Here is a 21,032-nt window from a genome sequence, read left to right as displayed (position 1 = left end):
TCCAAGATTCAGGACAGACTTGGTGTGATGTTTTCACTTGTGTTACTTAGGAATGTTGACAACTGTTATGAACCTAAGTAGCCTTTAAGGAAATTCTTCAGAATTTCTTAGAAAGTTATACGAAATAATAAAAAATAATTTCACTGGCAATAAGCTTGAAATCAGTCTTGGTAAACTTTAAATTCTTGGGTTTCAAGTGGCCTTTTCAAAGCCCCTCCTGCCCCCACCCAGCCTGGGGGCCACCTGAGTCCTGGCCAGAGTGAGGCCGAGGGGTGTGATACAGAGGAGGGGATTCTGGCTTTTTTTTTTTTTAAGTTTATTTATTTTGAAAGAGAGAGAGAGAGAAAGACAGCAAGCAAGGGAGGGGCAGAGAGAAGGAGAGAGAGAGAGAATCCCAAGCAGGCCCCATGCCACCAGCACAGGGCCTGATATGGGTCTTGAACTCAGAAACAGTGAGATCATGACCTGAGCCCAAACCAAGAATCAGACGCTTAACCCACTGAACCCCCTAGGCGCCCCAGGGCTTCTGGCTTTATGGTGAACTTTTCACCACAAGATAATTAGTGCTCTCATGAAAATGTAATTTCATTGCATCCTGGATTCATACAAAGTGAGAAAATCCCCACAACACTGGAGAACAAAAGTGAGCTGATAGGTAGGTGGTCTAGGGCCAGGGGCTCCTTTGAAACCAGGCCTTGATCCAGAAGCCAGGAACAGAGCTGGGGGCAAGGATCCGGGATGAATCCAGTCTCAGGCAAAAATAAACTGAGCTAAACTGGCCCAAGTTAAGAAGCTAGATTTTCAGAGCTTGAGATCAGTCCAGATAAGCTCACAACCAAAGATCACAAACCATCACACATGAGAGAGCCAAGAAACAGTAAAAGAGAATTCAGACCCCCAGAAACCTCAAGGACTAGAAATACGGGATATTAAGGAGGATGCACAAGATATTTTAATGTTGGGGCGCGTGGGTGGCTCAGTCGGTTGGGCGACTGACTGCGGCTCTGGTCACGATCTCACAGCTCGTGAGTTCGAGCCCCACATCGGGCTCTGTGCTGACAGCTCGGAGCCTGGAGTCTGCTTCAGATTCTGTGTGTCTGTCTCTGCCCCTCCCCTGCTCACGCTCTCTGTCTCTCAAGAATCAATGTTAAAAAAAATTTTTTTAAACCAAAATATTTTAATGTGAAACAGAATGACAATAAGTAAGCAAGGAGAGGATGTTCTAAATGATCAGGAAGGTACGTAAAAAGACTGAAAAGAATTTTTAGAAATAAAAAATATACTTGTTAAAACTTGGATAAATTAAACACCAGATTAAACATAGCCAAAGAGAGAGTTCTTGAACTGGAAAGTAATCTGAAGAAGTTGTCGGAATGTGGATGCAGCCGTGAGGGCCACGTGGAGGGAGGGCTGGCAGGTGCGGAGGGCAGGTGGGCCTCAGACGCGTCCACAAAGCCCACGAGAAGGGACTTACTGTAGTGGCCGGGTCTCCCAGGACTCACAAAACACGTGCCAGTGGCTTCTTGTCCAGCCAGCTGCACAGGTGAGGAGATCTATACCTCGACCTCCTGTATGGAAGCATGGGGCACCGGAGACACTCTGACCTTAAGGACAGCCAGAGGAAAGACCACCAACAGAGGAAGAGCAGACAGACAGCAGACATTCTGGCCGTAAGGACAGAGGGAGGAAACAACTTCCACAAAGCGTGACAGAAAATAGCTGTTGACCTGGAGTCACATACCCAGAAGTGCTACACGTAGGAAAAAGTAAAAACACATTTGTAGATGACAGAGAACTGTGCTTACTACCACCAAACACATAGTGCTGTGACTGGAGAAGGCAGAAGGGAGAGAAGTGCGCGAAGCAAACATGGACAGGAGGCACGGGGAACAGGTGTGACATTCACCCTGACCCTCTCGTGCTTCCTGTCAGCTCACCAGGTTTTCACAGAGTAAAGACACAGATTTGGACGACACAAGTAACGAGCCTGATTCACGGGATGGCTGCGGACCCCAGGCTCACTTGTTGGGAGGTGTGTGTTCTCCCGGGGCTCGTGGACCTTTTCTAGAAACGGAGCTTGGGTTGCCCTGCCTCACCTCAGCACACTTCACCCAGGGACCCTCGGCGTGCCGCCCCCTCTGTTCCTCTGCCCCTTCACACTGTGCCGGTCTTCCGGCTGTTCCTGTCCCTTCCTGCTCACTGCCAGCAGCATTCCCCTTGTGGTCCTTATGGTTGGGGAGCATCCAGCCTCTTGCGTCTGTGGGTTATAGTTTACGTCAAACTTGGAAACATTTGGCCATTATTTTTCTAACACCTTTTCTGCACCCTTGTCCCAAGTATTCTCTCTGCTTTTGGGGGGACCCCAATTAAGCACACAGTAGGCTACCTAAAGCTGTCCCACAGATCACTGACGATCCGGGTTTTCTAATTCTCTTCTTCCTGTTTCACTTTGGGTAGCTTCTGTTGCTACATTTGTTCCGTGCCTAATCTGCCATTGGCCTGTCCAGGGTATTTTCCATGTCACACACTGTAGTTTTTCAGTCCTACTAATTCAGTCTGTGGTGCTGCTGTGACTCCCATGTCTCAACTTAAATTTCAGGCCCTGTGGAATGCAGTTAGCTGTGCTAATACCTCGTATCAGTCCTGGGTCAGTCCCAGATGACTGGTCTTGTCACATGGATCTGATTTTCCTGCTGGTTTGCACCCCTGGTACTGCTACATGGAATCATTATGTTCACCTTTTGGGGTGCTGAGTATTCCTGTATTTTTATGAATATTCTTGAAATTTATTCCGAGATACAGTTAAAGACTTTGATCTTTGTGTCTTGGTTGGGGCTAATAGTCCCCCACTAAGTTGTCTCCTTCCCCTGTTGCCTCAGTCGGCACTCCACGGATGCTGAGTCTTGAGCTCGGCCTCCACACTTGCTGCACACGCTGGCCAGACCCAGCTGCATTCTCACGGGCTCCTGCGGGGCTCTGGGTCCATCTTTGAGTTCTGTCACCCTGCATGGCGCTTGGAGGCTACCACCCAGGCACTTGCTGGGGACCCTGCCACTCAGGGGTCCTGTGCTTTGCTGCCTTTGCTCCATGTGAGAGAGCACACCTAACTTCTGTCACTCTGCCTCATCTGGACGCGAAAAACTGTAACAATGGGACAGATGGTACGTGCTGCTGCACAAAGGCCCATTTTCCTCTGCAAAAGCAGAAAATGCAATCATGGAAGCAGAGTCTGCCGGACCTTAAAAGGCTCAGCTGCTGTGTCCCCAGGAGGTGGAGAGGCACTGGGATGAACCCAATCCCGGAACTCTCGAGGGGAGCCAGTGCTCTGCCAGTGTCAGAGCAGAGGGCATGGCTGCGCTAACCAGGAGGTGCGCACGCGGTCCTGTGCATGGAACGCTGCAGAGGAACTCTGGCTTAGATTAACTGGGGGCAGATCTGGACCGTACTAAGGGACAGATTTTGTTACCATGTGGAGGCTTCCTGGGAGGCTGTGGCACCTCTCTGTCCCACGGCTGCCTTCTGACAGGTTTTCATGCACATGTGGGAGCAGCTCCTTGAAGGGCTTGGATCTCAGTGGTGGCAGATTGTTTCTGTTTTCATCACCCGATAACTTGGTGGTGGACCGCGTCCTCCCAGAGGGGCAGCCAGAGAGCCACCTTGTTCACACGCCTCCTCTGGTGCACACTCCAGGCCCAGTTTTATGATTGCAAGGATAAATTCATAAGCTAAAAAAGCAAGTTTTGGGCTCCCTGGGTGGCTCAGTCAGTTGAGCATCCAACTGTTAATTTTGGCTCAGGTCATGATGTCACAATTCATGAGATCGAGCCCCGTATCGGGCTCTGCGCTGACGGTGCGGGGCCTGCTTGGGATTCTCTGTCTCCACCCCCCTCTCTCTCTGCCCCTTCCCACCTCTCTCTCTCAAACTAAATAAATTTGCATTTAAAAATAAAGATGAAAAGGCAAGTTTCTGAAGTAAGCATCACACGCACGGGCTGTGGGCGCCAGCCCTGCCCTATGCCTCTGTGTGTCCTCGTGTCAACTACCCAACCTCTCTGAGTCCCAAGAGTTGCCTGGCAGCAGGACTGCAGTCAGGGCTGTGTGTGCTGAGGACCCCAAGGAGGACCCTGAGCTCTGTTCAATACACTGTTGTTGCCATCTTGGGGGTGCTACTAACTTTTACACAAGGGGCCCCAAGTTTGAATTCTGACCAGGCCCCATATGTATAGCTGGCCCTGACAGTGATGCTGTCTCCACCCTCCAGAAGCAGGGTGCCAGCCAGCCTGAAATGTGGGGGCAGGACCTCCGCGGGCCGTGACTCTGCCCATCTGGCCCTGAGGGTGTCCCCATCTCCCGAGGCCTTGCCTCTCCTTCCCAGGGAAAATGCTCCTTGAACATTTATGCTCCTGAAACCTGGTGCCCACCTCCGTTGGCAGATTACCCTGTGTCTATGTCAGAGCTCTAACAGGTCTTGCAAAATGGATTCAACGGTCACCTTTGGCCGATACGACAGTGGGAACATAGTGTGCAATGTTTTTCTTTCTTCCTCTTGCATCATTAGTAGTGATGTCCAGGAGAAAGCAGTGCTCAGGCCTGAGTGGGATGCAGCGAAGACGCTGTCCAGCTCCGATCTGAACAAACAGAACCCTGAGTCTCAACGAACAGACCTCTAGACGGTCGCCCATCTTCTACCAGTTTGTAGCAGAAGTAGAAACTAGAGGGTTGAAAGGAGGCATGTGGAACCCAGGACCTCTGTGGGGCTGGGGTGGGGCTGAGCCCCTAGGGCTGCCTGTCCCTGGCTCCCAAAATGTCAGGAAAAGCACGTCCTCCCCACCGTGGCCTAGTGGTCTGCGGCAGAGCCTGCACCATAGCCCCCTCTCTGGTTCGTGAGCTGCCTGTGCAGGCTCTGAGCAGGCTGGAATCTCTGAGGTGAGCCCCAAAGCTGCATCCCACCTGCAGAGTCTGGCACTTGTGATTCATGGGGCTCTGAGAGAAGGGCAGAGTCTGGAGGGGGTGTGTGTGTGGGGGGGTCTCTGCAGCTGGGAGAGTTAAGGACAGAGCCTGGGTGGGGGCGGGGGTCTGGTGCCAGATGGACCAAGGACAGAGACTGGGTGGGCATGTGGGTGGGGGTTCTGTAGCCAGGAGGGGAGGGCAGAACCTGGGATAGTGGTTCCTTGGCGAGGTCCAAGGGAGCCACAGCAATGAAACTGGAAGAAGGGTCACACCCCGCCCCCCGACCGGCCTTCTCTTCTGGAGGGTGTCCTGCAGGACAGACAGGGAGACCCTTACCCCAAGCCCCAGCACTGAGCAAGTGGGGCCAGCCTGGAGGGGAAGGGCAGCAGGCCTCAGCCAGAAAAGAGGAGACATTGGAAGATTTCCGGATCTGCGTGCGCAGGTAGGCAGGACGGGCCCACCTCGAGCGCAGGAAGAAAAGGGTCTCCTGGCTGCGCTGGGAATGCAACCGCTGCTTGGCCCTGGGAGGGCGGCCCTGGCTGCACGGGGGCCCAGCATGGCCTGACCGCACCCAGGCGCGGCTGCACGTTCCGGCTGCTCCCAATCTCCGGGACGAGGCCCATTCCCCGCCGGCCCTCCCTGCGCCCCCTGCGTGAGGTCCCAGCCCGCACCCCCGACCCCGACCCCACTCCACATTGGGCCACCTCGTTGGCCCGAGTCTCCGCGAAGAGGCCAGCGCCCCGCCGTCCCCCCGCCCCTCGCCTGAGGCCCGTCCGCTCCCGTGCTGTCTGCCGTGGGGATGCGGGCGAGCCTCCCGAGGTCCCGGAGGGCCAGGTGCGGCCGCCCCTAGCCCACCGCCCCGGGCTCGCCTCCTTTGCGGGGTTCCCACGCCCCTGCGCCGCGCCGGCCTTGTAAGGCAGACCGCGCTGCCACATGCCTCCGTGCACCCCGCGCGTTCCCCGGGCCAGGAGGGGCCGGGAGTGTGGCAGGGCCGGGGACGGGCCAATGAGCGTGCGGGGCGGGCCGGGCCGGGGGCGGGACAATGAGCGCGTGGGGCGTGGCGGGCCAATGAGCGCGCGGTGCGTGGCGGGCCATCGGGGCGCGCGGTGCAGGGCTGGCGAGCCCGGGGCGGCGGGGGTGCGGGAGCTCGCCGAACACCCGGTCGCCCGCGGCCGAGTCGCGGAGGCGCTCGCTGCAGTGGCCGCATCTCCGAGGTAAGCGTCCGCAGAGCTAGGTCCCGGGCGCTGGACGCAGGACCACCCACTCCGCCCGGGCCCGCCCCGCCTGCCACCTGTGCCCTCCACGCCCCCTCCTGGCTGCGGCCCCCTGCGTCCCTGCGCCCCCATCCCAGGCCCTGGGCTGCCTGGCGGTCGGTGCTGCGCGCTGAGGCCCCCGGGGGCTGCGTCGGGGGCGTGGGTCCGGGGGCGCGAGGGGCGCGGGCGGGGGCGACCGCGCCGCAAGGGACAGGTGGTTGGTGCGTGGGCCCCGGATGAGGCGCTGAGGCCTGTCTGGGCGGCAGCGCTTCACGCGACGAAGCCGCGCCCCCCCCCCCCCCCCCCCCCCACCGGGCAGCCCCTTTCCCCGCCGCCGCAGCCGCCGCTGCTGCCTCCCCACGTCCCGCTACGGGGACGCCCGGGCCTGAGGTGGTCGCCGCCGGCAAGACCGAAGGGAATTAGGACTTAGAGGGTGTGTAATGAAGCCAGTGCTCTGCAGCCCCAATTCCGGGAGACCCGGGGCCACGCAGAGAGCTCAGAGTGAGCGTGGTCCCTTGACAAAGACCGCGCCGCCCCCTCGGGGTCCTAGGCCCCTCTCTGGTCATATTTGCTTCACCATTATCATGCCAGGTGACAGTGTCTGCCGCTCACTGTGCGACTCCAGCAGCCTCCACGGAGGGTGACACATTCACTTATCGCCTGTGAGCACAGAACCTGGCAGTCAGGATGAAGAGATCCGCTGCCAGTAGGTTTGCTCACACACCTCTGGGGAGCAGTGCCCCACCTGTGCAGCAGGACCAGAGAAACCCTTTATTCTGCGGTTTCAGTTACACAAATGCAGCCTCGAAATGAGCTGGGGAGAAAATCCATTCCTGCCACTCTGCTCATGACTATTTCGACAGGCGTTTGGTGTCTCTGAAGATGAGACACCGTTTAGGGTAAGCTGACAGTGTGGCCATCTATCTGCGTATTTAGTGGTTAATTTACCTGGCATTTTTTGGATACCGGCAGGGTCTCGGCAGGGTCTCGGGGACGCTGGATAAAGGACCCAGCTCCCATGTCCCACTCTGCAGGCCTGTCCTGACTCCCCATGGCCAGCCTCTCAGGGAGGACCCAATGGAGGTGGGGGGGAGGGGGGGGTGGGGGGAGCTCTGCACAATCCAGGGCAGCCCCGCACTCCTAGGAGGTGATTGGTAAAGGCCAATCTGGATCCCGAGTGCCCTGGGACCACAGAGGCTTGGAGTGATGGGGAGAGAGCTTGGAACAAGCAGGAAATGGGGGTGGGGCAGCGAAACAGTGGCTTGACTGATGCCTTAATTAAGCTGGATTCTGTGACCCTGTCTCTGGTACCAGCCACTCTTCCCATCACATGGTCCAAATCACAGGGCTCCTCGAGGGTTCTGGGGGGAGGGGTGCTGGTGAATTTGTCTGCAAATTGCCTGCGGTAGGAGGGTATGTGCATTCTCCTGGCGGAAGGGTCTGCCGCTTTCCTGATTTCCAGAGGGTTCCATGAGTCAGAAAGGTACCATAACTTAAGTGCTACATTAGAAAATCCCTCTCCGTGAGTACAGAAGGATGAAGTGATGGAGATCATGGGAAGTTCTCTTGGCTGTATTCTTATCTCCCTGGTGCTGTTTGGCTCCTCTTCCCGAATCCTTTGAAGTCTCAGTAAATAACTGTTGTAAAAGTGTATACAAGGTTATAAATACTCATGGTGGAAAATGTGTAAATCACAGGAGAATTTAAAGAAAATTAAATCACTCATCACTGCTTGAGGATGCAGAGAAGGCTTTTAGCAGCCAGACGGTCCTCAGGGCCGCAGAGTGCTCCAGGCAGGAGAGACTGAGAATGAAAAGCTTCCTCTGGGAGAGGCTGCGCTGCCTGGAAGCCAGGCCTATTTATAGCTGGTGATGTTGCTGGTGAGGCAGGAGGAGCATGTCTGGGGATCTTGGGACCACAAGGCAAGGGCCCTGCTGCACCTTGAAGTGTCAGGTCCTCTCTGGGCTCAGCGTGGCTCCAGCTGGAGGGCGGTGGGGGCGGGGCGGTGTGCCCCTGAGCCCACAGACCCTGGACCTGGCAGACACTTGCCTGTGTGTAAGCAGCAGCCTTACCTCAAGGGGGTGGGGGGATGGAGCGCACCTGCACCTGGGGCTCAGACGTGGTCTCCAGCCTTTCTGGGTGAGGACAGAGCCCTGGTGTCTGCCCTCAGCAGCGCGTCTTCAGGGGGACCCTTTGCAGCAGCGGAGAGTGCGGGGTGCGGGGTTGGCCCTGCTGGGGCCTCGGGTGAGGGTGCGGCCCTGTGTGAGCCCCAGGAGCGGCCTGTGGGGGGGGGGGCTGCTCCTCCCTCCTCCCCACCTCTCATCTGATGTGGGGTGTCAGTCTGCTTCCAAGCTCCTTATTCCCTGGAACTGTGCAATAGCACAGGACGGCCGTCAGCCGGGAGGTGTAATTTAGCATTCAAACACAGGACCTTCTTGGTGAAGAGTCTAAAGTCTTGCATAGAGTGTAAGGCAGTGACAGTTTTCTGCCTTCCCAGCCTTCTCCCCCAGCCCTCGCTTCTCTCAGCAGGGGGACCTGCCAGCCGGTCCTGGGAGGAGCACGTTCACACCGACTTTTTCTTGTTTTTAATTAGGTTTGTGGTGAGGAATGATGGATTCTTACCTTTGCTCAAGCCTAGATGTTAAAACCACCTGGAGCCTTTTCCACTCCTCCTGCTGCCTCTGTGGTGGGGCGCACCCATGTGTCCCCAGCGTATGTCCCTGTGTGTCCCCACGTGTCCCTGCATGTCTCCAGCATGTCCCCAGGGTGCCTGTGTCTCTGGTTCTCTTGGCATAAGTGCAGTGCCCCCGCGTGGGCTCCGTGTGACCTCCAGCCCTGAGCCACGTTTCCCCAGATCTCTCCCTGTCACACCTGTGTGACTGCATGTCTGCTGAGCACCTGCCAGGTGGGAAGCCCCACTGCACTGGGGACAATACCCAGCAGCCGGTGCCCCCGGGTCACCTCGTGCAGTCCCCACATGCCCCGCTGTCTCACCTGCACAGGGGGGTGGGGGGTGGGAGGGGGCTCCAGGTGGGCAGGGTGTGGGGCGTGCAGTGCAGGTGTGGGTCTGGGCCCAGAACCGACGTTAAGTCAGGTTAAGTCAGGTGCTCCTCGAGTGTGCCTGCGGCGCTGCGTCACAAGCTGTCTGTAGAAAGCCCACCCACACCCTCCTTCTCCATCCAGGTGTACGCACTTCGTGCACTCACTGACCCTTGACCCCGCTCCCGTCATTTAATACCGTAGGACAGACTGTCCCCAAACCAGGGCTTTAAGACAGTGACCCCATTTGCTTTTGCTCATGACTCTGCCACCCAGCAGGGCTTGGCACGGACAGTGGTCCCCACCCCCTGACCTCGGCTAGGGGTTTGCTGGCCAGACAGGACCACCCGAGGCTGCCCTGCTTAGTTGAGTCTGGGTTGAGTGGCTGGCACGAGGCTCCCCTGTCTCTGTGTGGGGTCTCTCCAGAACGTTTGCCTGTCCCCTAAGGGAACAGGGGAGCCTGGTTCTTTGTCATTTGGCTGTGTCCCATGGTCCGGCCAGCTGGAAGGGCCCCTGGCTTGAGGGGCAGGAGCTGGTGGGTGGGAGACGCTCTAGGGTGGCCCCCTTCTCGGTGCTTCGGAGGACCAGTTGTGGCAGCCCCTGGGGCCCCTGGCCCTGTGCCCCTTGGCCTTTGATGGCCCCTGGCCTGCTCCCTCAGGACTCGCTGCACCCTTTCCCTGGCAGCAGGTCGCACGTCTGTGGGTGGACGGCCCCCTCGGCCGCGCGGCCCGCTGCGCCCTGGTTCTGATTCCTGCTGCTTGGTCAGTTGTCCCCCGCGTCCTCGGGGTCTGAGGCTCCATTCTCCTGACACCCTGCAGGCCCTGCCCCACTGGGCCTTCCACCCTGGCAGGGGCCCCTGCCTGCTTCTCTGGACTTGCTGCCTTTTTCTCATTGAGTTGTAGGGTCCTTTGTGGGTTCTGGAGACAAGCCCATATTTGTATCTTCTCCTACCCCATGGCTTCCCTTTTCTCTCCATCGGTGATATTTTTTGATGAACAGAAGTTCTTGATTTCAGCCTGGTGCCATCCTAGAATTGTTTCCTTTAAGGGCAGTGATTTTTGAGGCTTGTGCAGTGGATCTTTCTCTATCCCCAGGACGTCAGATACCCTCAGCCCTCACCTTCGTGAGGATTTTGCCTTTCCTACTTCAGTCCTCGGAGCGCCTGAAGGGTGGTGTCGATGCCCCGTCTCCCCTGCGTCTGCCATTTACTGAAAATATGCTCCTCCCTTTTTTCTGCAGGGCCACCTTGTCACACACGTGTGCACATGTGTTTGGGCTCTGGCGTCCCTCCCATTGTTGATTCTGTCCCATTAGTGCTGTCTTTGCTTCCAGACCTTTCTCTTGAGTCTCCATGCCCGTGGAGCAAATCTTGTCCTTTTAAAATCACTGTGTATTCACAGCCCTTCTCCCAGCTCAGTGCATCTGGATAGTAGACACAAAAGTTGTCGGAGTTTTTATCCAGATTAAGTTAAGGCTGGTTAAATTTAGGGACAGCTGACATCTTTCTGTATGTAGATTCCAACCCATGTTCATAACGTCATCATTTAGGCCTTTCGTTTCCTTCAGTGGCCGAGTTTTCTGTGTTGACTGTGCGTCCTCTGTGAGCGGTGTTCCTAGGAACTTGTATTTCTTCATATTTTAAATGTTGCATTTCTAAATGCTTTTTACTGTGCATCTTTGCTGTTATGCAGAAATGAAATGGCCTTTTGTGTGTTGACCACGTATCCAGAAACACCACTAGACTCACTTATTGATGCTAATAATCGTCCTGGGATCCCTTTGGGTTTGGTGTGTGCACAACCCTAGAAACTGCAGATGATGAGTTTTTTTCCCTAACAATTTTTATATCTTCATTTCCTTTTCTTGCCTTACTGTACTGACATGGGGAATACAGTACTTGCCCAACTTAAAAACAAACGCTTTCAATATTTCAAGTGTGGCGGCATTTTTCTCAGATTAAGGAGTTTCCTCTTTTTTTGATTTACTAAGAATTCGCATGATGCATAGATGCTGACTTCTGTCAGATGCTCTCCCTGCGTTTATGACGGTGGCATTAGTATGACAGGATTCTGTTGGTTAATGTTTTGTTTAGGATTGTGAAGGACAGTTTTTGTATCCATGGGCAGCTCCTCAGGTCTGCCTGCGGTGTGGAGTGACTCTGGCTCCCACCGAGGCTGGGACCTGGCTGCCTTGCCCCTGCAGCAGGGCTGTGTAGGACCTGCCCCCCACCCCCACACTAGTCATTGGGTTCAGGGCCGCCAGGCAAATCAGACCTCGCCTTGATACCTTCAGCTTGATGACACCTGCAGAGACCCTTTCTCCAAACAAGGTCACATTCACAGTTCTGGGGGTTAGGATGTGGCCGTTCCTTTCTCGGGGCCACCTTTCAGCCCACTCCACTTGCCCTCAGGCTGCCTGCAGGCGCTGACAGAGACCCCTGGCCGTGCACTTGTGGGGCCAGGCGCTGGGTGACTGAGCGGCTAGAAGTTTCCACCTGTGTCCTCATCCAGCCCGTAGGGCACCACCTGCCCGGGGACATCTGTCCGGGAGCCTCAAGTCTCCCTCCGGTTCAGCCCACCAAGACCAGAGTGTAAAGTGTGGGAAACGCGGCACCCGTACCCTCAGGGCTTCAGTGTTTTCTGTGTCATGGCTGGGACTTGTGGGCAGAGCATCTTAGGACAGGTCTTAGAGAACCTGTGGCCCAGACGGTGAGCCACGGGCTAGTGTGGGCCTGGGCAGCCATCTCAGAGCCAGGGGGCCCCAGAGGGCCCAGGTGGGCTGAACCCCCTTCTCCTCTGTCCCTGCTGGTAACCCGGGGCCACCCTCCCATGCCACTCTGCTCTCCTTGGTTCTGAGGCCCTCTTTCGTGATTGGGGGTGTGCCGTGGTGCCCCTCATGCTGTGGTGTCCTCATGCCGAGGGTTCTTGCACAGAAATGAGGTCTCGGTCTGGACCCTGGGCCCCGGCGTCCCATCGGTGGGCCCAGCGACCATCCCAAGGGCTTCAGCACCTAGAGCTTTTGCTGGCCTGGGCCCAGGTGTCAAGATCCGGGAGACGTGGGAGTGAACAGCAGGGACACTGAGCAGGGGCTCAGGGAGAGCCAGAGTGGCTTCCAGAAGCTTCCCTCTGATGCGCCTGCCCCCAGGAGCCCTATCCCCCTACAGGGCCTGTGGTGTCCCTCAGGGGCCCAGAGCCTGGTTCTCAATCCCACTTGCAACACAGTGTGTCCCGTGCAGACTCCACTGCACCCAGAGGGGCTGGCGCTGTGCCTTTAGCGGAAGAGGTTAAGGCAAGAGCCCAGAACAAGATCCTGCCTTTCGTGGGCGGGTACTTCTGGGAGCTGAGGGGCTTGGCGGGGTGAGCAGCCCCCACACAGGCCTGCGCAAATAGGGAATTCTCCCTGCACGCAAATAGGGAATTCTCCAGGGAACGCTATAGGTTCCAAGGCTTCAGGACACTCCAGCCCTGTTATTTAGCAAAGAATATCTGCCTCTTCTGGGTTTGTGGCCGCAGGGTGTCCCCGTGGAGGACACTGGCTCCCCCTGTTTCAGGGGCCTAGACTCACACCGCACCCCAGCAGCACGGGGAGGCCAGTGCAGGACACCTGGGTACCAGCTTGGCAGGACCTGGCTCCTTCAAGGACACCAACATGGAGTTTCAGGAGTCAGGACAGAGCCTGGGAAGTGTGCTGGGGGACTTGGGGTCACACTGGTGGGCTCTCCCCCCTCTCAGAGCGGGGGCCCAGGGGCAGGTGGGCAGGAGGAGGGGCTGGCATTTCTCAGAGAGGGTCTCTGGGAGGCTGCTCACCTCCAGGCCAGAGGTTCCCAGGGAGATGGGGCCAGAGGAGGGGCTCATGCAGCCCCCAGGAAGAATGACAGAAGCCAGCAGCATGTGGAGGACTGGGGGATGGGGGTCTGGGTGAGCTCTGGCTTCCCTGTGGCCTGTCCAGATTCCCAGACACATGTGTCCTGCCGGCCCCCACCTTACCCCACTCTGCACACCATCCCTGGTCTCCGATTCTAGTGTAAGTGCAGCTCTTCCACAGAGCCTGCGCACAGACACCTGGTCCTGCTCACAGACACACCTGGCTCTGTTCACAGACACACCTGGTCATGCTCACAGACACACCTGCTTCTGTTGCAGGAACATCACTAACAGGGAATTCCAGTGTTCCTGGTCAGGAATTCTGTGTGCTGATGTCCATGTGGCAGCTGACAGTGGTCTGTCGGGGTCTGTCCTGTGTCACCTTTTCTGTAAGTTTTGCTTTAGGCAGTCGAGGCTTAAGGAGGTTGTTTAAAAAAATTTCTTGCAGCTCCACACCGGGTCTCGATTGAACGCTATTGTTACCAAGACAAAGCCTTCTGGCACCCTCTCCGCCCCGAGGGGCAGACCTCGGTGGGTCTGAAATACTAATTAATCCAGACTCTGTGTGCTATCCTGCACAAATAGCACCCTGACAGCCCCATGTGGGGAGCCTGGACGACAGCGTCCCCTCAGTTAGGCCTGTGTGCTCGCGTGGGGTGCAGGTGGAGGGCCCGGCCGAGGGGGGGCAGAGGGCGGCCTCCTGGCCCATGCATGCGCCTATTTTGGGGTTGCTGTGTGTTCAGAGTGAGGGGCCATGTTTCCTGCAACATGATGCTGGTGTCTGGGTCTCAGGTTAGGAAGAAGCACCTTGGTGGGGCTCCCTGGGGCCTGTTGGCCACTGACCGGCTCCATTCTTGCCACACACCCTGTGGCCCCAGCCAGGACGTGGCCACGGCCCGGACATGGTAGGATTTGTCCGAGGCAGGAAGCGGGAATAACAGAGCTAAGCCTTCTCCACAGAACACAGTCCAGATGCTGCCCGCCGCCGGTCCAGCACGATTGTGGGGCAGGGGCATCCACGGGAGGTCTGGTTGAGGTTGGCAGGGCCCCGTGCGTGCGGACACATCCCAGAGACACCAGGGACAGGGGCTCCCCTGTGCTGGGTCTGCCCAGGGCCCACACTCTCCAGGCAGGGGGCAAGTGAGCGTGGGCATTTGGGGTCAGCGGCGGGGTCAGGATGGCCATGTGGCTGAGGCCTTCTCTGTGGGGGCCCTCTCCTGGCCTGAGGCCATGTAGGGCCTCCACGATGGGCAGCCTGGTGTGTCTGGAATTGGGGAGTTGCTGACACTTGGTCCCTTGCTGGGTTGATGTGGATGCTGAGTCTTAGCACACCTTTTGTCCTTTTAAGGTGACCTTCCCCAAATGCTCAGAAATGGTTTCAGTGACCTCAGTGGGTCTGTTTCATAGCCCATCCCCTGCCATAGCCACGATGGCAATTAGGGGTGCAGGTTGTGGGTGGGGGTGGTGGCTGGAGCCCCCAGGGACCCCGCCCCTGCCCCTCACAGGGCAAGCCCAGCCCCAGGCACCTGCATGAAGCAAGCACGCTAGGGTGGCTTTTTCCTACTTGGCCGGGAAGAGTCGGGGCCACAGCTGCCCCTTCAGGCAGGTCAGGGCCTCCCCGCGGCCCCTACAGCCCCACAGCATCATGGTTGTGCCCAGGCCCTGATAGGCAGGTGGATCAGCAGCAATGGGGAGCCCTGGGTAGGAGCAGGGCGGCCACTGTCTGCCAGGAAGGTCTGGCTTCAATTGGTCCTCCTTTTTCTGTTGTTTATTTTTTTTAAGAGAGAGGGCAAGAGCAAGCGAACGCAGGGGAGGGGCAGAGAGAGAGGACAGAGGGTCGGTAGCAGGCTCCGAGCTGTCAGCACAGACCCAAAGCCGGGCTTCGGGTACCGTTGAGACCATGACCTGAGCTAAAGTCAGACACTTGATGGACAGAGCCCCCCAGGCGTCCCACCGGCGGTCCTCCTTGGGCACAGCGTGCAGTTGGAGCTGCTGGTCTGGCCTGGGAACTGCCCCAGGTCAGGCATGATGTGAGGGCATCGCCGCTACATCACAGCCACAATGACAGCTCCCCCAGGAGCCCCCCACTCCTGCCAGCCCAAAGGAATTCCCCACAGACCCCTCCTTCTCACTGAGCCTCATCAGGGCCTTAAGTGGCCCCTTGACACCCCACTTCCTGCCTGCACGGGCATCCTGGCCAGCCAGGCTGCCCTCTGGACAGGTCACCCAGGCCCCTGGCTTTGCTGCGGGGCGGGGCATGGGGGGCCAGTAGCTTCCTCCCACATGAATGCCAAGTTCTCCGTGATGACCCAGCATGCTGCCTGCCACCTCTTGGAGAGGTGTCCCTGGGAGTGCCATCGGTCTTGAATCATGGAGGTGCTGGCACATTTTGGCCTGAAGCCCGGGAGCTTTCCTGCTGTTGGCCCTGGAGGGACATACGCCTGTCTCTGGAGGGCTGCCCGGGCCCCCGCCAGCCCCAGTGTCCCCAGGTGACCTTTGGCACTGGCAGGGTTTAGCCCCCTGCCCACCCTGAGTTGGGTCTGGAGGCCTGGGGGACACAAGGCTTGGGAAGCAAAGTGAAACCCCAGCTCACGGGGCCTTGTGTGTGATCAGTGACCCCATTACTGCTGGGCAGGCCTGCAGGCAGGGCACTGGCCAGCCAGGCCTGGAGCTGGGAGAGGGGGTTTCAGTGTGGGGACACCCTCCAGTTCTGTGGACTCTGGAGAACAGGCTCACTCTGTGTCCAGAGAGCAGTGTAATGTGATCAGTGTCTCTGGGGAAGAGACGGGCATTGTCATTCTAGAACTCACTGTGCATTGCTCTCAGCAGCAGGGTGCCGGGTCCCCTGGGGAGAACTCCCTGATGGGCAATCACGCTGGGGACACTTGGGGACACCTGGCCCAGCCAGGTGGAGTGGGAGAGTCGGCCTTAGGCTCGTGTCCACCAGCTCTGAATGTGGCCCTCTGATGGGAGCCCCCGTCAGCCTTTCCCCCCACCCCCAGCTCAAGTGACTCCCACTGGTGGCGCCTGGTGCCGCGGTGCCCAGAGAGGGCTGCGTGCTCCGGCGGCCAGTCCCGGGGCTGGCCGTCAGGCCTGGTATCCACATGCCACCCGGGCAGGGCGTGAATAGGAGACAGGAGTGCCTTTGACGGCCCAGGACAAACAAACAGGGCCTTGGCCAGGCAGCAGGGCAGGGATCTCCATGTGGGGCGGCTGCTGTGAGAACCTTGCTGCCGAGGAACGTTTCCCCAGAGGCTGGGTGGGGGGGGCGAGGCCAACTGCTGTGGGGGCAGAGCCCACTGCCCACCACTGGGTCTGAGGAAGCCCTGCACCCACCAGGTCACCAGCCCCTGCTGTGCGGTCGTGGTCGGGACCAGCACCCGAGGACAGAAGGGGCATTTGTGTTCTGAGTGCAGGCCCTGTGGGGGCTCAGGCTTCCCAGCCCCGATCCCCGACTGTGGGCTGTGTCCCGTGTCTTCCGACGGGCACGTCAAGTGCCTCTGAGTCCCTGCGTGTGGTGTCCATCTGTTCACTGCTGAAGGACACCTGACTACATGGTTTACGTGGGACTATGGTGCGTCTGTCCTGTGTCGAGCCCAGACTTGGGGGGCTCAGAGCCGTAACTGCCAAACTGCCTCCCCCGGTGGACGCCACGTCGGAGTGCCCAGCTGACCACATCCTCCCGGTGTGGCCATTTCACTGGCTTCAGCCACGCTGGCCGTCCAGTCTGGTAGGACTCGCCATGTGGGGTGGTGCTTTGTGTGCTCTGCACGGGCCACCCAGGGGTCTTCCCGGACAGTGTCTGGTTCGGGTATTTTGCCCTGTTTTCTATGCGGGATTCTCCCTGTTGTTAAGTTTGAAAAGCTTTCTCTTTCAGGTGTCTGTTTGCCCGTATTTTCTCCCCATCTGTGGCTCATTTTGTATTCCTCAAAACAGCATCTTTTCAAGGGCGTGGTGTTTTAAATTTCGGTGCATTCCAATTCCTTGTCTCTTTTATGGACTTTTTTGGTGTTGTTTCTAAGAAATCTTTGCTTCACCCAAGATCACAAAGTTTTTCTCTTAGGTATTCTTCCAGAAGTTTATAGTTCTAGGTTTTGTGCTGAACTTAGGACGATGGCCCATTTTGAGTGAGTCTCTGTAGGCACTTCGAGGCACAGTGCAGGGCTGGGTCCCCGCTGTACCAGCATCAGCTGTTTAGAGACGGCCCTTTCTCTGCTGGGCTGCCTTTCTTTGCTCTTCCGTGGAAACCCTCGTGTGGGTCTGTCCCTGTGCCTTCGTGGTTATTGTGGCTGTTCTGGGCCATCTGCTCGTGGACATCTGCAGGGCCGTCCCACTCAGGCCTCTGCACCCACAGGGTGTCCCTGAATGGCAGGGAGCCGCCCCCACAGGACCTCTTGTTCTAAAACCCTGACAACTCACTCCATGGATTAGCAGGAGAGATCCAAAGTGGTAAAAATGGTTTTTTAGTAAAAATTATAAAAAGTGCACAGTTTAGAATCTTCCTGAAATTTTGTGAGTGGCCTGCGGCAAGGAGTGAATAGGGCTGCATCTGCCCCTAGCCACCTTGTGCCCCTTAGGCAGGTGGCTTTCAGGTGGGGGCAGTAGGGGTCCTGGGAGGAGGGACAGGCCCTGGGACCACTTTGCCGGGCGTATTGGTGAGGCCACCGCCCGACCCCGTCCCGGTATGATGACAGGGACATCGGGCCATGGTGGCCCCAGGCAGGACTTGGCCTCTGTGTGGTTCAGATGGGACGAGCTTCTTGACCTGACTTTTTCCCTCCTTCTCTGAGTGGACGCCACACACGCCCCATTTTAGAACCAGACAGCAGCTTTGTTTTAATGTCCAGTTGTTCATAAAGGATATAGTTCCTTTAAGCTTTTTTCCAAGACAATTTATATTTGCTGCCGTTGCCCATGGCGGCCGACTGTTGGGCAAAAACAGTGCACACCAGGGCGGGGGAGGGGCATATTCTGTATTTTAACGTTAGACTTGATTTCTGCTGTGGGAGAGAGGTGGGGGTTCCCCAAGGCCACTGGGCCCCCACCAGGTTCCTGGGTAGGGATCCCCTGATGTCACTGGTCCCTGGGTGGGGGGGAGGGTTACCCCGATGTCACTGGGTGCCCAGACAGGGGCAGGGGTCCCCCGATGTCACCAGGTCCCTGGGAGGTAGTCTCCCGATGTCATCAGGTCCCTGGGCAGGGCCAGGGTTTCCCCAATGTCACCTGGTCCCCGGGCAGGGGGTCTCCTGATGCCACCAGGTCCCTGGGAAGGGGTCCCCTGACATCACCTGGTCCCCGGATGTCAGCAGGTTCTGGGGGCACTACTTGGTGGGGCTGTGAGTTATGGAGGGGAGTGGCCCTGGCCTGGGCCCTGAGCGCTCTCCTCCCTCAGAGGGAAATCCTGCTGGACCATCACATTCGAGCAGTTCAAGGAGGCGTTTGAAGAGCTCTCCAAGAAGAGATTCAAAGACAAGAGCAGCGAGGGGGCCGTCCGTGAGGTGCACAGGCTCATTGAGGGCAAGGTCCCCATCATCTCAGGGGTGATGGTGAGCATGGCTAGCAGGGATTCCCTGGAGGGCAGCAGCCCATGGGGTCTGGGGTGGGACAGGGGACGTGTTACTCCCTGGGGGTGTGCCGACCCAGCTGCCGACAGCCTCACGTGCTCACTTGGCCCCTTGCGCTCACACGGGCGCGCCCCATTCTCTCCCTCTACAGAAGGCCATCTCGTCGCCCACTGTGTCCCAGCTCACGGACACGACCAAGTTCACGGGCTCCCACAAGGAACGCTTCGACCCATCAGGCAAGGGCAAAAGCAAGGTGGGCCGTGTGGACCTGGTGGATGAGTCAGGCTACGTACCGGGCTATAAGCACGCGGGCACCTATGACCAGAAGGTACAGGGTGGCAAGTAGCCAGCCCAGGAGCAGCCCTTCCCGCTGGGGCCCGTGCCACCTCACACTTCATTACATTCCCTTCCTCCCTGGGGAAGAACTCAAGGCTGGGGCCCCGGGGGACCGTGGGGGTGGCAGTCAGGCCTCCCCCTGCTTGGGGCCTGGCATGCTTCTCTCTGACCCCCAAGTGAGGCCCCGAAATCACTGACCATTTCTAACACACCTGCCGCGTCCAGTGCTGGCTGACAACAAATGGCCTTTTTCAGAGCGTCTCCTGGGACCAGACCACACTAACTACCTGGCTTACAGGCGAAAAGTCCATTTTAAAGGGGCCGGTGGGCCACAAGGGGTGAGTGGGACAGACCCTGTCAGAAGCTGGCCCCCTGCTGACCTGCAAACCCCTCCCTGGAACCTTGAGGGCAGCACAAGCTAACGCACTAACCAGCAGCACCAAGAAGACAGAAGTGAGCTGCTAACAGGACATCATGAAGGTGTGGGGAGGTGGGACAGGTGCTTGCATGTGCACACACACTCACACATACCTACATGTGATGTGTGTGCTTGCACACACGCACATGCTCACACACACACACGCACACACGTTGTGGAGCTGGAGGAAGGTTAGCCAGTGGAAGGGGCTCCTCAGTGGACCAGAGGAACACGGTCTGAAGTTGTCAAAATGGAAACCAAGGACAAGACCGTTCACTTTATTGTGTTTTTCTAAGAATAAACTGGAAATGTATTTGTTCCCAGAATGGTTCAGCAAAGACAGAATACCATTTCTGCCCCTTTCTCTCCTGCCGTTTGTGTCTCTAGGCCAGGAGACCCTGCTGGCTAAGGCTTCCCATGCAGTCGCTTTGCTGGCATGATGGTGTCTCTGTCCAGGGCCCCACTCTGCACTCAGGGCCTTCGGGCTGTGGGTCCCTGTGGCTGCTCCCTGTTCACTGGCACGTGGCACAGATCTCAGTGGTTCAGTCTCTGCATGAGTGTTCCCTAACCTCTCCCAACCCCTGCAAATGCAGAAAACCACACAAGAGAGGCAGGCCCACAAAGGGCCCCGAGGCCAGCAGCATTTGTTGGCATTTGGTTTCTCCATGAGGCTGGACAGGGGAGCCAAGCATTGGGACTCTTATCACAGTGGCTTCATGGGGACATGTCCCCTTGCAGAAGTGCCACCAAGCCTGGCAAGTGACTGGTGGGGCCGTGTGGTCCTGGCGCTGGTCTTGGGAAAAGCCCATGGGAGCCTCAGGGAAATGCTTCTTGGAGCCCGTCCACCCTGGCCACTGTTCTGTGTCCGTGGCAGCTGGCTGGTTGGGGGCACTCCCTGGTGCACAGCACAGGCTGTTGAAATAAATACCAGCATCGGGGTGGCACACGCACCCGCCTCCCTGTGCCCAAAGGGCATGCTGGTCATCGCTAGAGCTAGGGATGGTCCCCCGTCTGTGTGGTGGGGCTCGGGGCTCGAGCTCCCATCCAGCATGGCCCCTCTGAAGGGATGTGGTCCTCCCCCTCGCCCCCACGGTGGGGCCTCGCCAGCAGCTTCCTTCCGAGGTTCTGAGACTTCCCAGTGCAGGGAAAAATCTGAGATGGTTGCAGGCCTTGAGTCACCTGTGCTCATTGCAGTCTCTAGTTTCTACCTTGGCGATCCTGAGCTGCCCGGCCAGGCCTCTCCACCCCATGGTGGGGGAAGGTGGGGAAACCAAGGACTGAGTGCTGGAGGAGGGACAAGCAAGCAGGACACAGTATCCCCGGCTGGACTGCGGTGAGGATCTGGAGGCAAGGGGAGGACGTGGGAAATGTTGGAAGGCGACTCTGAACATGACAAATGTTTCTCAACAACGAGCAGATCACAAACCAGACCTCCTCCCAGATCCTCTTGGGCACCATGTTGGGGAGCACCGTCTGAGGCGGTGGGGCTCCGCCTCCTGCCATTACCGCCTGGGTCCCCCCTGTCACAGCCATGACACAGCGTGGACACTGGAGTCCAGCAGGACCTTGGCCCCCACAGTGTGCATGCCCCAGTGAGCCGAGGGACGAG

The 21,032-nt window shown here is 57.9% G+C and overlaps 1 protein-coding gene across 1 annotated transcript; it reads left to right on the top strand.

Annotated features, from left to right (window-relative positions):
- The first annotated feature begins 15,475 nt into the window (after window positions 1-15,475).
- On the top strand, window positions 15,476-19,749 carry LOC125930393 (tubulin polymerization-promoting protein-like). The gene is made up of 4 exons (XM_049642258.1): window positions 15,476-15,594; window positions 15,853-16,037; window positions 18,482-18,651; window positions 18,821-19,749. The coding sequence occupies exons 1-4, from the start codon at window positions 15,476-15,478 to the stop codon at window positions 19,013-19,015; spliced, it is 669 nt and encodes a 222-aa protein (XP_049498215.1). The 3' UTR covers window positions 19,016-19,749.
- Window positions 19,750-21,032: the final 1,283 nt, after the last annotated feature.

The sequence above is a fragment of the Panthera uncia genome, chromosome A2 (genome assembly GCF_023721935.1).
Source record: "Panthera uncia isolate 11264 chromosome A2, Puncia_PCG_1.0, whole genome shotgun sequence".
In the NCBI taxonomy this organism is placed as follows: Eukaryota; Metazoa; Chordata; class Mammalia; order Carnivora; family Felidae; genus Panthera; species Panthera uncia.
Note: the sequence above shows the minus strand (reverse complement) of the source record. Positions and strands in the feature narration are given on the sequence as shown.